General features: G+C 34.8%; 1 protein-coding gene across 1 annotated transcript in view; it reads right to left on the reverse strand.

Moving 5' to 3' along the window:
- TRPA1 (transient receptor potential cation channel subfamily A member 1) overlaps positions 1–17,765 on the reverse strand; it is a 70,023-nt gene that overhangs the window by 10,503 nt on the left and 41,755 nt on the right. The window contains exons 16-21 of the mRNA XM_069099550.1: positions 15,574–15,633; positions 14,571–14,666; positions 9,420–9,490; positions 8,850–9,012; positions 7,345–7,434; positions 3,499–3,668 (exon numbers count right to left, since the gene is read on the reverse strand). Of these exons, the coding sequence (XP_068955651.1) occupies positions 3,499–3,668; positions 7,345–7,434; positions 8,850–9,012; positions 9,420–9,490; positions 14,571–14,666; positions 15,574–15,633 (650 nt within the window). The remainder of the gene's footprint in view (positions 1–3,498; positions 3,669–7,344; positions 7,435–8,849; positions 9,013–9,419; positions 9,491–14,570; positions 14,667–15,573; positions 15,634–17,765) is intronic.

Raw genomic sequence — 17,765 nt, forward strand, 5'->3', positions numbered from 1 at the left:
GCTCCTGGGCCATGCTCTATTCACTGCACTATCTAGCTGCCCTGACAGTGCGTTTTAAATGAAGGCAGCATTGGGTTACCAGGTATAAAGGCAGAAGTGATTTTGTGTATAGATAATATTTTTTTCTGAAGTCAGTTAGCAAGTTTGTGGGTTACACTGGAAACCTTTCTTACTAATTTATGTTACCTTGAACTAACACTGAAAAGAGGCAGCATGGGGCACTAGATAGAAGTCTGACCTTGTAGTGGATTGGTTGACCTCTGGTGAAATCCTGCCTCTGAACCATATTAGTTGAGTGACACAGGCAAGTCACTTTTCCATCTACTGCCCCCAGGAAAACATGTTAAAAAATGTGCTATTGATTTTTATTAGTGAGAAGTTTTTCTATGCTAATGAAAACACAGGTCCAGAACAAATTAAAAAAAAAGAAGAAAGTGTCTTAATTTTCTGATATTAAAGATGATTCATTATTATTAGGATAGGTGCTTTAATTTTTACCCCCAGAAGCGATGTTGAAGTGACAAATAATACAAATGGTTCCTTATTACAGCCAAGAAAAATTTGTGATAGTCCCCTCTAGGTGCTAATGCAAGTCAAGTAGGACTATTAAATATATCATTGGGTTGAGACCTAAACTTCCTGGCCTGTAGCTGTCTAAGATAGCTACCATGCGACCAGTATGTTGGTTCCTTCCCTCAGAAAAGTTATGGGCATCATGAGCCACTCATTCACCTGATGGATCCTGTCTGTCTCTGTCTCAGCTCATTCAGTGAGTCTAGGAACTGGTACAGAATCATATGATTGTCTAGAAGTCTAGCCTTGAAAAGTTATTAATGAAATTAATGTATAATTTTCTTTCTCTGATTTGATTCTTCCTGGTTTAGGTAACAGTATCATATTTATTTCATAAGAGGAGTTTGATAGGATATTTTCTTTGCCTGTTACTCCAAAATATTTAATATTGGAATTAGCTGATCTTTAAATGTTTGATGGAATTCACTTGCAAATCCATCTGGTCCTGGTGCTTTTTTCTTAGGAATCTCATTTATGGTCTGTTCAATTTCTTTTTCTAAAATAGGTCTATTTAGATATTCCATTTCTTCTGCTAATCTAGGCAAATTATATTTTTGTAAATATTATTCCCTTTCACTTAAATTTTTAAATTTTGGAGCATATAATAGGGAAAAATAACTCCTTATAATGGCTATTTTATTGATGTAAGCCTTTAGAGATGATAGAAATTTTTTTTTTGCTGTTATTCTGTGTGTAATTCAGTTTCCCAGCCTCAGTCTTAAATGCCTCTGTGCTGAGCCAATTAGACATGTGCAAGTGGGCTCTAACCAATGATACCTACATTTGGGCTCTAGCCAATCAGATGCTGAGTAGACCCGTACATAAAGAAAGCCAGTGTTGAGAAAGCATGCATTAAGGGAGCCAGCTTTGAGAGAGTGAATAAAAGAAATGTAGCCAAAATTAGAAGGAAAGCAGAAAATTAGAGAAAATTTTTATAGACAGTTTCTCAGATAAGGGTCTCATATGCCAAATATATACAAAACTTTGTAAAATCTATAAGAATGAGTTGTTCCCCAACTGATAAGTTGTAAAAAAGATATAAATTGGTAGTTTTCAGATGAAGAAACAAAAACTATGCATAGTCATATAAAAATGTTCTAAATCATTATTGATTAGAAAATGTAAATTAAAATAACCTTGAGATATCACTTTACATCTATCAAATTAGCTAAAATGATTGGAGAGGAAAATTGTAAATGTTGGAGGGGGTATAAAAAAATTAAGATACTAATTCACTGCTGGTGGAACTATGAATTGATCCAACCATTTTGGAGAGCAATCTAAAATTATACGCAAAGAGTTATTAAACTACCTATTCCCTTTGACCAAGCACTACTTGGTCTATTTTCCAAAAGGATAAGGGAAAAAGAACATGTATGTCCAAAAATATTTGTAGTAGTTGTCTTTGTTGTGACAAAGAACTAGAAATTGGGGGGGGGGTTTGCTCATCAAATGGGAAAGGCTGAACAAGTTGTGATATATGATTATGATAGAATGCTAATGTGCTATAAGAAATGATGAGCTCGTTGATTTTAGAAAAATGTGGGTAGACTTGCATGAAGAGTGAAATGAGAAGAATCAAGAGAACGTTGTGTAAGGTTACAGCAGTATTGTTTTAAGAACAACTTTGAGTGACTAAATTGTTTTGCCTATTATAAAATACTCAAATTAACCATAAAGGACTTATGAATGAAGATGCTATCTGCACCCAGAGAAAGAACCAATAAATAGAAGTATGTATAGAAGGATTTTACAGGTTGGCGGTTAGGGAAGACAACAAAGGGGAAAAAAGAAATCTACATTATAACTTTATTATATATTTAAAAGAAATAGCAAATTGTACATAATAAATTTGCAGTTTTATATGCAATCATCTTCCCCCCCCCCCACTATTATGGAAATGCTTATTTCATTTCATAAATTAAAAATAAAGTAAAAAAAAAGATACCATGCCTATACACGTGAGGGATTTCTCTGGTGCTATTGTTTAAGTTTCATATGCCTTGCCCACAGCCATGGATCATGGCCATTCATTAAAGAAAGAGTTGCCTTGTCTTCCATGTCTCTGAGAATGAAGTCTCATTTAGTGAAATTCTACTGATCCATGCTTTGGTGAGTCTACAACTCATGGGGAGGTCTTTGTAAGCATAAGTTTCAAGAGTTTACTAGTGAAAGTAGACTTCAGACATTTACCTCAGGCAGTGATCTGATTTACTTGAAAAACAGATGGTATAGGGAAGGGAAACTAATTGACTGGTAAATCCCTTACTTCCCAGAATAAGAAGTTATTCAGGGGACATTAAGTTACTGGCTCTTGGTCACAGAATTAGTGACAGAATCTAAACTAAACTTAGTCTCAAACTAAGGTTTCAAGATTCCTAGGGCAGTGTTTTGTTTTGTTTTGTTTTGTTTTACTTTTACCACACAACATATTGCAGTGGAAGAGAGCATCGGATTTGAGTTAGAAGACCTGTGTTCAAATTCTACCACCACCACATACAACCAGTGAATAGAGCACTGGCCCTGGAGTCAGGAGGACATGAGTTCAAATCCAGCCTCAGACACTTAACACTTACTAGCCATGTGACCTTGGGCAAGTTGCTTAACCCCCAATTGCCCTAAAAAAAAAGAATTTTGAAAGGGAATTAACCTGTATTTCTAATGTGAATAAAGGAGTTACCTTGGAGAAGCATATTACTATTTATCAAAAGTGTGTGTGTGTATACATGTATACATGCTCATATATTAGTACATACAACAGTATATCTGATAATATACATTTGTACCTAGTATATGTACCTAGTATATATATTTGATGCTTTAAAAATTGTAGGAAAAAATCAAATGTAACTAAAATTCAATTGTATTTTGGAGGGTTCTTGATTTTTTTTAAGTGAAGGTAGAAACCAAATAGATCAGCTTTACCTCTGCAGATACAACAAGAAGTTCATCCAAAAAAAGAAAACAGAAATTGCTCCACACTGCCACTGGAGGTGAGCTGGTATGCTGATGAATAAGGGTGACACAAAAACAATGCTAGTTGTATAGATTATCCATTCTATGAGGTTGGTGGGATCCAAAAAGTAATTCATTCTCTGGGATTTAAAAGAAAGAGAAGATTTCAATGTGGATATGAAATGATATTAATGTACTATAAAGGAAATGTCAGAATCTCTCTACACCTTCCTCCCCAGTATAGTTAATACCAATATTTTTCAGGATTCATAAGATTATGGAGTTTAAAGCTAATTTACCAGATATCCAGTGTAATCTTTTCTATTTTCCACATGAGGAAAATGAAGTACACAAAAGCTGACTTCTCCAAGGTCCCCTAGGGAGTAAGTTACCTGGAATCAGAACTAACAGAGGGAAAGATATTGAGGAGAATCCTTTCTATAGGACTAGGTCTCTAGGACTCTTACTATGCATTCATGTCATCTAGAATAGACCTATGTATTCAGTTCTGGTTGGAAACACTGCTAGAGAATTGTATAGGTCTTCCTGAAAGGTATGTTCAACTCAGGGTGCCTCCTGAGGGGATTTTATTGTGAATTAACACTTCATAGAATGTGTGTATCTAACATAAGCATATTCCAGGCAAGAAATGGATTTCTGAGGTTCTGAACAGACATTCAAGACTCAATTGACCTTCTCAAAGGGACCTACCTAATAGTTGGGGTTGGCATCTTATTCTTTTTAAAGTTTATTTTAGTTTAGGAAGTTTAGGCCATGGCATCCTAACCAACTATTCTCTGAATCCTTTGAAATTTGTTCTCTTAAAATCTAGATTTTGTGTCAGACTATGCCAGGCTTTTCTCTCCTCTAGCACAGATTCAGGTTTGAATAGTAACTTCCCTTCATGAATGCCTACACTTTTACAATATTAAGATATCATTGAGTAAGTCAATAAATTAGAAGCTTAGCAAATGTGCAGACAAATGATAGTCCCCATGACTACACCAGGCTTTTGGGATGGCTTATGATCTGTTTCCTGATTTGTTATCTATTTCTCCTTTTGGTCTAAGTGGTTATCTGCTCATGTGACAATATCACTTCTACTTTATCCTCTGCTAATCTTCACTAAAAGCTTTTAACCATGTTTATCCCATGTGATAATATGATTTTCTTTTTTTATTAAATTTTCATTTATTTATTTATTTTTGTTTTTTTATTGGGAGGAAAGCAGGGCAATTTGGGTTAAGTGACTTGCCTAAGGTCACATGACTATTAAGTGTTAAGTGTCTGAGGCCGGATTTGAACTCAGGTACTCCTGACTCCAGGGCTGGTGCTCTATTTATTCACTGCAATACTATGATTTTCTAAAATATGACTCCTTAATATACACCTACCCTAACTTAGTTACTCTGTTCCTTTCAAACAAGTTAGTCTCTCTCAGGGTCTCATTTCAAGCATGGAATGGATCCCAGGCCTTTCTCATTTCCTTCAATTGTTACTGCTTTCCTCCTTTGTATTTCCTTATCTCTGTATTTGTTAATCTGTTGTACCATCCCCTTGTAGAACATAAGAGTAGGGGCCCTTTCTTTTTTGTATTTTCACCCATAACTCTCAGCATAATGCAGGATCAGAGTGGGGTGCCTGACTCATAGTTCTCCTCACTCTAATCTATCTTCCCCACAACCACTGAAGTGATTTTCTTAAAGCACAGGTTTGACCACATCAAGTCAAGTCAACAAGCACTTATTAAGCACCTACTCTGTATCCAGCACTGTTGAAGTGTTGAAGAAAGACAGAAATAGCCCCTGTCCTCCAGGAACTCAAAAACTAAACACCATTCTCCTCCTCAATAAACTCCAGTTTCTGGAGTTTACTTGACTTATTATTTTTTAATGTATTATTTATGTATTTATTTATTTATTATTTATAATTATATTTTATTTATAAAAATAAACTTTTATTATGTCTAGAATTAAACTCTTCTGCCTGTCATTTAAAGCTTTTAACAATCCAGTTTCTTAATTTTCAAATTTTCTTACACATAATCCCCCTCAAACTCTATGGTCCAGTCATATTGGCTTACTTGCTGTTTTTCATAAGGACATTCCATCTCCTGTTCATATGCCCTTGCATTGTCGAGTCACCGAGTCTAGAATATTCTCCCTCCTTAATTCCAAAAGTCAGAATCCTTGGTTACTATCAAATCTCAATTCACGCACAACTTACTACATTAAGTATTCCCTGAGCTTTTATTGATTTTGTATATATTTTGCATAGACATTATATATATATCTGTATATATTTTGCATAGACTTATTATACTAAAGAGTATTTAATACTCTTACCTCTACTGTTAGAATGTAAGCTCCTTGAGGTCAGGTTCAGTTTCATTTTTGTCCTTTTAATTCCAACTTTTAGTATAGGGCTTAATAAATACACTTGTCAAATTGTCATTTAATTTCATGACAATTGTTAGCAAATCACTTAATTTCTCAGTGCCTCCAGCAACTCTCTAGGACTATAAGATGCTTAGAACAGTTTCCAGTCTGCATTGATAAAGGCAGTTTCCTTACTGGCATTTCACTATATCAGTGAAATCACAGGTCTGGACCAAAAATATGCTTGCTGAATTGAAGAGAATATGGCTGAATTTGACTTCTTGTTTTAGGACTATTTTCACCTTTCTTGTATCAGTGCTTCAGGCACTTGTCTATAGATTTATAAAGGCAGAGATTTTATTGCTGACTCCTTTGTTGTATGTCTCCTATAAAAGCACAATAGTTGGAAACTGAGCTGTGCCAGGAACTGCGTACAGGGCGACTAGATTGAATTACCCATTATAAAAGTCATACTAACAAAACTATTCTCCCAATAATGACATATGAGTACCACTCATGGAGCAAAAATGTTTTGGAAGAATCAAAACAACTGGGCACAAGAAGGCAGCAGTATGTTACTACTAATAATGTGTAAGTAACAGGGGAAAAATGTTATTAATGACCAAAAATGAAGATGGGAGAAAAAGAAACAGCAAATAGACTGGCTAAGCAAGAAGTAACCCAGAGATAATGATGATCTGGAGGTGTCTCCAATTCACTGGGTGCAATCCTTTATGGAAGAAATGAGAAAAAATGGAGAGACAAGAATCACATGACTCAGAAGGCACGAAGGCATTGCCATTTGCCTTAGTCATAAGGCTACCCACATCAGAAAAAACTGGCTTTATCAAAGTCACATTCAATTTTGTATCATGACTATTTTCTACCTTTCATGAGATTAGAACCAACTTGATTGGAATTTAAGAAAACTAGTTCATGTCAAGGACTATATAGTAACAGAATTTGGAGGAAAAGAATGCTCTGAAATTATGCCTTTTATACATAAAAGATAGTCAATTAGTATTTGTTAATTGATTACTTGATCAGGTTTGGAATATAAGATTCAAAATAAAATATTCACAACCTAATGTATCTATCATGCCAAAAAACTATCAAAACAGACATAAGGAGAATCACATAGGATACATTAATAAAACAGGATAGACTTCTTAGGCTCAGATCCATAATAGATAATGAACCCCACAGAATCTTGTGTGTCTGACCCATCACAGGAACATTAAGTAACATTAAGGAACAGTAAGTAACAGCTTTTCCTGCAGTATTTTGTTGTGTATTTTAATTAAATTCTAATTAAGAAAGCAGTTGTGTCAGTTGTCTTTACTGAACTAAAATTTTCCATAAGTCTTTCCATTAAGACCAATGTTCTTCATTTTGAGATAGTTGCAATTATGAAGATGTAAAAATATATATTGATTACCTGTTGGAAGATTTGTATCATCTCTTTGCAAAATCCAAATACGCTTGACAGAAAAACTAAAAGCATACAAACGCTGATGAGATATGAATTCTGAAATAGAAAAGAATGCAAGATAAGTAAGTTGATGAAATGTCAACGCAAAAGAAAATGATCATTTAATGTGTTCACATTTGTCTGGTGGTAAAATTTTATTTCTGTTTTGGTTCCTTTTTATTTATTTGGTTCCTACTGGAACCTTTATTTTGGTTCCTTTTAATTTATTTAATTATGTTAGTTCTGATTCAAACAGAGAGGTCTCTCTGAAGGCAATATATTAATGTTATGAAAATGACAAAATCATATTTCTTTTATATATAGATATTTTATATATACTATATAATATATATATTATATAGTTATAGAAAAATAATATGCTACATGGTAAGAACCTAAATGACATGCTACATAGTAAGAGCCACAACATATAGTCAAGTAGGTCAATTCTAAGAAATGGCATCAAATCACCACTGCATTGCCTCTAGAAAGGGTCCATTACTGGAATGTTCCATTGTCACTCTTATTATTTTTGTGATTATCCAGACCATGGGCCTTCCCTGGCTACCTTTCCTCTCTATGTGAACCACGCAAGCTCCTTCATGTCAGGGACTGTCTTAATTTTATATCTGGTTCTGGAAGGAGAATATTTAGCACTTAATAAATACTTTTCACTCAATTATTCCTTCATTCTATAGATTTATTATGCTGGTTAATGTACTACAATTTCAGAATTGCTTATAGTCATACTAACTCACATTGATATAGCATGCCCAGGTTTATAAAGTCTCAGAACAATCCCATCAAGCAGTTTTTATAAGTATTATCATCCAATTTTGCAGAGAAGGAAACTAAGGCTGACAGGGGTTAAATGACTTGCCTAAAACCACACAACTAATTCTAATATTAAGGCTTGGTTTCAAACCTTTGCTTCTTCTGACTTAAGTCCAATACTCCTTCTACTATATTTTCTCTTTCTTATTGTGAATGAATGAAAAAGCATTTATTAACTATTTACTATGTGCCAGGCATTGCACTAAGTACTAGGGATTAAAAAATAAAAGGCATTTTATGCCCTCAAGGGGGCTACATTCTAATGGGGGAAGATAATACATATAGGAGAGTGACCAGAGAAAGGAGTTGATATATATGACTTGCCCTTTCTGGAAGTAATGATACTATTGATTTGATTGTTGTACTCAGAGCAATTAGTAGGAGGTGAGTGTGGGGTGAGAGGCAGCAGACAGATAATGAGATCAACTGGTTAGACGGGGTATAAAGCTAAAGCACAATCTGGTGTCTAGGGTGAAGCCAATAGAGAATGAACTAGTTTTCATTCAGTCATCAATCTACTGGTTAGAACTCCAGGCAGAACTATTTGCCTAATATATTAAATGGACCATCTTCTAATCATTCATTTTTTTAAAATGTCAAAGTTAAGTCAAAGAATGGAAATAAATTAAAAATAATACCTTAGTGTCTAAAGATGTTGATCCATTGATGGTACCATTGATGATACCTGTTGAATTGAAAGCCAAACCTGGCTGTATGTTAGAAATGAGAATGGTCATCGGGATAAGACCAAGACAGTAAAATCCTAGGTTCATAACATGGGCTCTAAACCCATAAGCCATCCTAAAAAACAAAATGTGTAAAACATAATTTATATATTTTTCAACTTAAGGGTTTTCTTTTCTTCTTTGTTGTAGAAGGTTTAAGATCTACATAAAAGAAAAGTTTATCTTTCAGGAATCTAATGCATTGTCTACGTATAGACCCTTAGAATTAGGAAGAAGTTTGTTATGTCTTAGCTGATCTAACATTCCCCCATGTGTGAATGTGCTTCAGACAGCCAAAGCTAGACAATATCAAAATTTCCCATGATTGACAAAGAAATACTTAAGATCTTGTCCAGGTTAGATTACAAAATTTGATATTACAAAGGAATTATTTATCTTGAATGAAATCTGTTTAGAAATTGTAAAGAGGTACATACCAGTGTCAGCAAGAACTAACTCATATTTAGAAAATTCAAATCTTACCATTTCATAAGTAAATATTCTCTGCAAATAGGGTGGGCAAGAAGTTCTCTACGATTGTGTTGTACCATTGCCTGCATACAGCGTATGGGAAAAGTGAGAGAGATCAAAATTTTTTTAAAACAGCATAAAAAGCTTAACTTCCTATAACTATGCCATGCAATATAAATATAAAATCCAGCAGTAAAATAAAAACATTTAATAGTTTATAAATGTACCACCTTGCAGATAGTTACATTTTCTGCTTTCTTCACAGAGGTTATAAGCTGTAGCATGGAGGTGAGAGTTATATGCTCAAAAGATCATAAGATTTTTAAGGAGAAGTACTTCATTTTTTTAAATCTTGATATCTCTAAGAACTAGGAGGTTGCCTTACCCAGAGTAAGCTCTTAATCAGCATTGTTGATTTTGATGTTGTGAGAATGTTTATACATAACTACATATATATATACATACATACATACATACATATATGTGTGTGTTTGTGTGTGTGGTTAGGGAATATGAAATAGATTATGTTCCGCAAAGGAGAATGAAAAGTAGTGGAAAGATAGGTAGGAAGACAGCCCATCTATAGGTTCTTATAGCTTCTCCAGGATAGCAGTGTTACAAAAATCCGGAGAGGAGACTGGATATAAAAGAGAAGGTTCATAACTAGTGCCAGAAGCTGCAGTAGGGTAAAGAAGGGTGGGGACAGAGAAGAAGCCATTCGATTTTGCATATAGAAGATCACTGGTGACTTTGGGCAGAGTAGTTTCTATTGAGTCATAAGGTTGGAAGCAGATAGGAGGAAATTAAGAAGAGCTTTGAAGAAAAGAAGCTGTGGCCCTGAGTGTAGGCAGCTTCTTCCAGAATTTGGCTGAGAGAGAGTGTAGAGATTAGGATCACAGTGCAGATAGCGGGGTCTTGTCAGTGTTTTTAAGAATAGGAAGACCTGATCATGTTTGCAGACATCATAGGAGGAACCAACAGCTAAAGAGAGACTGAAGATTTAGAGGAGATGTGCTAAAGAAAGTGGGAAGGGATGGAAAACTTGGTGATGAAATTCTTGTGTCGATGCAGATTGACAGTTATCCATTGTCATACAATTTGAAATCTTGCAGACTTCCGTATATATAACACAGAGGGGTTATGGGATTTGCTCAGAATCACAGTTTGTATGTATCAAAGGTAAGACTTGAATTCCTATCTTCTTGATGGAGACCAGATCTCTCTTTGTAATAATAACAGCATTTAATATGTACTGTAGTCAGGAAGACTCATCTTTCCTGAGTTCACATCTAGATGCAGATACCAGCTTGTGACCTTGGATAAGTCACTTAACTCTGCCTCAGTTTCCTCATCAGTAAACTGATGAACTGGAGAAGGAAATGGTAAACTACTGCAGTATCTTTGCCAAGAAAACCCCAAATGGGGACACACAGAGTCAGACACAACTGAAAAACAACAGAACAACTGCCAGAGCAGCTAGGTGGTACAGAAGAAAGAGCACTGAACCTGGAAACACTTACTAGGTGTGTGACCGTGGACAAGTCACTTAATCCTAATCTGCTTTAGTCCCTCATCTGTAAAATGGGACATATTGGGGAAGAAAATGGCAAACCACTCCAGTGTCTTTGCCAGGAAAACTCCATGGACACGGTCACATAAAGTTGGACACACAAGAAGTACCACTACCATCACTATTACTACTACTGCTACTGCAGCTGCTGCTGCTACTACTACTACTACTGTGTGCCAGGCATTATTGTCAAGCACTTTACAATTGTTATCTCATTTGTTGCTCTCAATAACACTTGGAGGTAGGTGCTATTATTATCCCCATTTTACAGGTGAGAAAACTGAGGCAAACATATGGTAAGTAAGTTTCTCAGTGTTACACAACTAATAAGTGTCTTAGGCCTGAACTGAACTTTGGTCTTGCTGACTTCAGGTCTGGTATCTGCTGTGCTATGTAGCCACCCTATTACACTACAGTGCCTCTTATATTTTCTCAAGCCTTTAAAAAATCCCTTCTACTGGGACCACTGGGACCAGCATCACTTAACCAGCATATCTGAAGCTCACCTTTATATAGGCCAGTTTTTTTATATTTAACTTTACTTCATTTCAGATACTTTAATGAACACCTAACATGTAGAGAGAGTTGGGAGCTTTGTAAACTATAAAGCACTATAATCACATGAGCTACTTTTATTATTATTTTCAATGCATATTTCAAGGCTTATCTCCTTCCTTACCTGGGGACGCTCTGCCCAGAAGACGGTACATTTCGATGGCCAAAAGTTGCCTTTTTTCCTTTGGATTGACTGGCTATATTTCTTACCTCAAACCCAATTCACTCTGGAGCTCATAGATTGGACAATAGGTCCCTGCCCTCCTAGCACAAAGTAAATGTAAATACTAAATAGTAACTGTTTCTCTTTCACCAGGAGGCCTGAAGGTCCTCCCCTCCCAGGTTGATTTTTTCTTTCTTGATTAAAGGGTCCACCCCCTAGATTAACTTTTTTTTTTCTTTTTGGAGGGGGGAGGGCAGGGCAATTGGGGTTAAGTGACTTGCCCAAGGTCACACAGCTAGTAAGTGTTAAATGTCTGAGGCCGGATTTGAACTCAGGTCCTCATGACTCCAGGGCCAGTGCCCTATTCACTGTGCCACCTAGCCGCCCCTGATTAACTTTTTAAAGAGGCCTATTCACTGAATGGGCATTACCTCGCTCAAAGTGAGAACTTGAAAAGACAGGCCTTTGCCTACAAGGGCGAGAGTTTCCCAAAGCATCCTGGGCCATCTCCAGTCATCCTGATGAATATCAGGTCACTGGACCCAGATGGCTTAGGAGGAGAAAGTGAGGCTGGTGACCTTGTACAGTCCTCCCTCACTCAAACCAAAGTCAACTGCAAGTCATGTCATCATTTCCCTGATGTCATGGTCCTCTTTGAGAACAAGGACAAACACAACAATCTATGCTTATGCTTCCAGTGGAGATTTATGTGCTCTCCTCACAAATATATTTTGTCTGTTACTGTGCATCCACTAGAAACCAGATAATTGTGATGCCCAGCTGTTGTTATGGTCCAGATACAAGTGACCAAAATAATGTATGTTTGATAATTAAGTACATTAGATTATTTCTCATGCCAGGCTGAAACAAAAAAATCTATTTAAAGATAATTTCCTATTATTTTAGCTACATAAGTCTGACACACATTAGCAAACATTATTCATGAGTAAACCAGTTGTTAGATAAGGCTGCTATCCATTCAGTAAAATCAGATATGAATGAGATATATGAATTTTTTCTTCTAAATGATTTATTTAGGACAATACCCTCAGCAAATAAAAGTCATCCAACAATGTGCTTTCTTCCTAATATGGTTGGGCAGTGATATGACTTGGTACCACTAGAACCTTCCACACTACAAAGGCTAGTACTTGTCCTGCATCACTAAAGCAGGACAGAAGGGTGCTACATGATAATACTCACAGCTGTAATGAAAAATATAAAATGATTATATTGTATGTTGTGATATATATTATATATAAACTAATATACTTATTCAATGACATACTGAATTACTTTATAAAACTAGAAAAAATAATAAAATAAATGGTATATATATATATGTATATATATATATATATATAATTTAAAATTAAATAAATAATAAACAAAATTCATATGGAGGAAAAAAGGCCAAGAATCTCAAGAGAAATTATGAAAAGAAATGGGACCAAAATAGGTCTAGTAGTGCCACATCTCAAATTGTAATACAAAGGTTATTTGGTACTGGTGAAAAAAAAAAGGTGGATTAATCACACAATATACAGAAACATATGTGTCTAATACCCTGCTATTTTATAAACACAGACCCTAGCTACTGGAATAAGGGGTCACTATCTGAGAATAACTGCTGGGAAGGCTAGATAGAAGTATGGGACAAATTAGATTTAGACCAACACCTCACACCTCAGATCAAGACAAGCTCCAAATAAATATATGACATAGATCAGGGGTATGGTTTTGAGGCTGCATGTAGCACTCTATGTCCTCAAGTGCAACCCTTTGATTGAATCTAAACTTCACAGAACAAATCCCATAAATAAAAGGATTTCCTTAAACTGTTCCTTCCTTTTCTTTCTTGCTTTGTTCTGTTTCCTTTTTCTCTTTTTTGTTCCTTACTTAATCCCTTCTATTTTGTTCCTTCCCTCCCTCCCTCTCTTCCTTCCTTTCCTCCCTCTCTTCCTTCTTTCCTCCCTTCCTTCCTTTCTCCCTTCCTTTCTTGCTTCCTTCTTTCCTTCCTTCTTTCCTTCATTCCTTCCTTTTTTCCTTCTCTTTCTTTCTCTTCCATATCATATGATACAAATACAACTGATTTAAATAATCAATTCTTATATTATTATTATTCCATTCTTTGCCTCTTTAATTGATTGGAAATGTAAGAGAACCTGGTATATGTCTGTGGGAACGGGGAGGGAGAATCTTGAGATTCAGAATTGACTTGGAGTAAACCCCAGGTCTCTTGGCTATAAAGCTGTTTGCATCCAGTTTTCTAGGGCTAAGGATATCTAGATTTCTGAAGTCACCCCATATTCAAGCTATTGGTTGATTGCTTAAGTTATATGAACCCTCACATTTACTGCAATAGAACTTTAAAATTCTTCATCGGCACACTGTGAAATACAGAATTCCACATGTGTAAATCAATGGGATCTCTGGAGCCATAGCAATTTCTATGTTGGGGGAAGACATATTAAAGACATTGAGAACTACAGTGACCGAGGATGAAAATTCAAAGGAATCAAGCATAGAGAGGATTAGTCTATTAGTTTTGTCATTTATAAAATGAAGGCATTCAGATTAGATCATGTATTCTTAATCTTTTTGGGTGTGTCATGGACCCTTTTGGTCGGCTGGTAAAGCCTATGGATGTCTTCTCAGAATCATGTTTAGCATAAAATAAAATACATAGTATTACAAAGGAAATAAATTATGTTTAAATAGTTATATACACATATACTTAAAGCTCAAGGACCCCAGGTTAAGAACCTTTGGTTAAATGACTTCTAAATTTCTTTCAATTATGACATCATAAGGTGTTTCAAAAGCTGCATGTCTCATACCAACGTATCTAGGATAATTGAAAACTTATACTTACATTGAGTGCACTAAGTGGCCCATAAATTATGTTATTGGTTTCTTCTTTCTTTATGACTTCTAATGGACTTTGAAGATACTTAAAAATGTACTCAACCTATTGAATAAATATCAAACCAACAAAAAATTAATGAATGACAGTAAAATTCTTGGGACAAGCAAATGCATCAAAACAAGAAAGTCTCATGTTAGCAACAAAACCTAATTATTCATTATTTTATCCTCAATAAATAAATATCCTGAAAAATGTTATCAGGAAACTAGTTGTCACTATACTCAGTCATAGAACTAGATAGATGTCAAATGGTAGCAAAGCACAAAGCTTTCTTTAGACAGAAACATATTTTCCTTAAAAAATGCAAATCTCTAAGTGATACAAACATCTAACCATTAAAATGTTCATATTTTAAACCTTAGGAGAAAAAAAAAACTTATCAGCTAAAAAGTTACTGTTGTGACAAATTTCAAAATAAAATATTAATATTATAGAAATAAATTAGGATTTTTTAATATGAATATCATTTCTACCCTTAAATCCACTGGAATATTAATGAATAGATCAACACTCTTTGTTCTGTAAGTGTAGAAATTCTATCCACAACACATATTGCAACCAGATAAGGAAGGCTTCATGGTATTAAGGCAAGAGCAGTAGTTTTGGAGCCAAAGGACCTGAGTTCAGATCTCAACCTCTATACATACAACTCATTTAAACCTGAGACAAATGATCCAACCATCAGACGTCTCAATTTTCTCAGCTGCAAAAACAGAAATTGAACTAGGTGTCTTCTTCACTCTTTCTCAGCTCTAGATTTATGACCCTAGGACTAAATATTCGTTTCATGAGACTTAGGTCAAGTGATTTGTCCCCAATAACTCAGCCACTAAATATAAGAGACATGATTGGAAATCATGTATTCCTACATCAGAGCCATCATACTATCTTCTATGCCATACTACCTCTCCCTCATACATTAATAAAAAACATTTTTAAAATGACTTACATGAAAATTTGGGCATGACCTTTCCTCTGGGGATTCCACAATGCAAATATCTAAAAGAGTCTTTGACAGAGAAGAATCAGTTACAGTTTGGTTTTATTGCTATTAGGATCACAAAGGTTAATATAAGACAAGATGTCAACACATTTCTAAAATCACAGCATAAGTGATTTCTATTTCTATTGTTTCCCTTCTGATTTTAAGCAGTAATTATAATAAAAGAAAAAGAATATTAGAATCAGACACAAGATCTTAAGAAATATTCCATTACACAAAGATTTCCTATCTTCATCTACTAACAAATGTTCCTTATAGGGTCTCCCAATGTTCTCAGTATGGTTTCAAACTATAAGGATACACTACTTCAAGTATGCCTTTCTAGGGGCTCTCATCTATATAGATGTGCTGAGAAAAGTCACTGAAGAATACACACTTTAATAACTGTCCTCTTGCTTGACAACTTACTCATTTTTTATTGTCTTATCACAAAATCTAGCTTTTTGAGACCAGTTAGTTTCTTCATCACCTGTCCCCCAACCTCATTCTTCTTTTGTCTGTCATGATCTGTGATATAGTCAAGCTGATCTGCTTACCATTTGAGCTAATGGAACTGGTGATCTTTTTTAAGAATCTTTTTCATTCACTTGAAAAGCTTCTGCCTCCCCTCCTTCAATACACATATTTTTAAATAATCAAAAATCCCCTTCTCCAAGAAACATTTTTAGATTACTATGCATCCTTTATGAAAACTTCTCTACCACAATTTTATAGCTTCCTTTTGTGTACATCTTTTCCTGTTATATTGCAAACTCTCTGAGGGTAATACATTTCTTTTTATTTTTTTATCTCTACCCCCACCACTTAGTATGGTGCATTAAACATAATAAACGTTTAAAAATTTTTATTGACTGAAGATTACAGTGATGGTATCACTCTTGTGATAAGGGAAACTATAACTCTCTTAATATAAACTAGTTGTTTGTTTTCTGGTTGCTACTGTTGACTCATATTGAATTTTTAGATCACTAAAGACACCACCCCCTCTTGATCTTTTTCAGAAAGATTACTGTCTTTCACCCATACTTATTCGTATGTCATGACATTTATCTGTATTAAAATTCATCTTGTTGGGTTCAGTTTAATACCCTATCCTAGCATGATCTTTCTGTATTTTAACTATAATCTATTTGAACTATTCCTTAATTTTATGTCTGCAAATTTCATAGCAATATAAACCTATATTCAAGTAAATAAGAATAACTTTTAAAAGTGCATCACCAAGAACAAAGCCTAAGGGCACTCCAGAGGTAACATCACATCATCAATGACTGATCTTTGTGTCTAGCTATTCATCCAGTTAAGTTGCAAAACCATTTAACTGTAACTCCCATCTAACCCATATTTTTCCATTTTTTATATCATGAAAACTTGATCTAGTATTGATAAAAAATTGAGGTAAATATATTTAGAGCATTCTCCTGATCAGACAGTTGAATAATATTGTCAAATTAAAAGAAATAAGGTGCAACTGGTATGGTTTGTTGAAAAGGTTACACTGGTTCTATGTACTCACTACTTATTTCTCCAAATGTTAACTAAAATCATAGAATTTTGCCAAAATTTAAAATCATTTTAATGTCTTCTAGTTTATGAATTCTACTCTTCTCTTAAAAAAACAATCAGCAAATATTTAGCCTTAATGTACTGCCTTCCCTATGAGATTATCTCTGATTTATACCATACAGTTCTTGACTATATGTCATTGTTTCCATGTAGCCTCCCCTAGTATAATGAGGTCAATGAGACCAGAGGCTGTTTTTTTTTAAATTTCTTTATATGCCTCGCACATAGCAGATGCTTAAAAAATGTCTTGTTGATTGACTTCTCCAGGCCTATGTCACATCAATCCATAATCCATACTATAAATATAGTATGCGATAAGAATTGATAGAGAAGTAGTGTGGTTTTGATATGCAGCTTATTGAAGTAGAAAATCTTTCAAAGATCTTTGGGAATGGTTAAGTAATCACATCTAAATGATTTCAATATCAAGAGATATCTCCCACTTTTGTGTACCTTTTCCTGACCTTGCTTTCAGAGCTCATGTATGTCTTTGTAAATCAGTCAATACACATCAGTAAGTCCACATTTGTATCTTAAGACAACTCGCCTTTTCCTCTTTATTGGAAGCATTT

The sequence above is a fragment of the Petaurus breviceps genome, unplaced genomic scaffold, assembly GCF_028583685.1.
Source record: "Petaurus breviceps papuanus isolate PSGF00001 unplaced genomic scaffold, PetGlider_PUasm1.0 38, whole genome shotgun sequence".
Lineage (NCBI taxonomy): Eukaryota > Metazoa > Chordata > Mammalia > Diprotodontia > Petauridae > Petaurus > Petaurus breviceps.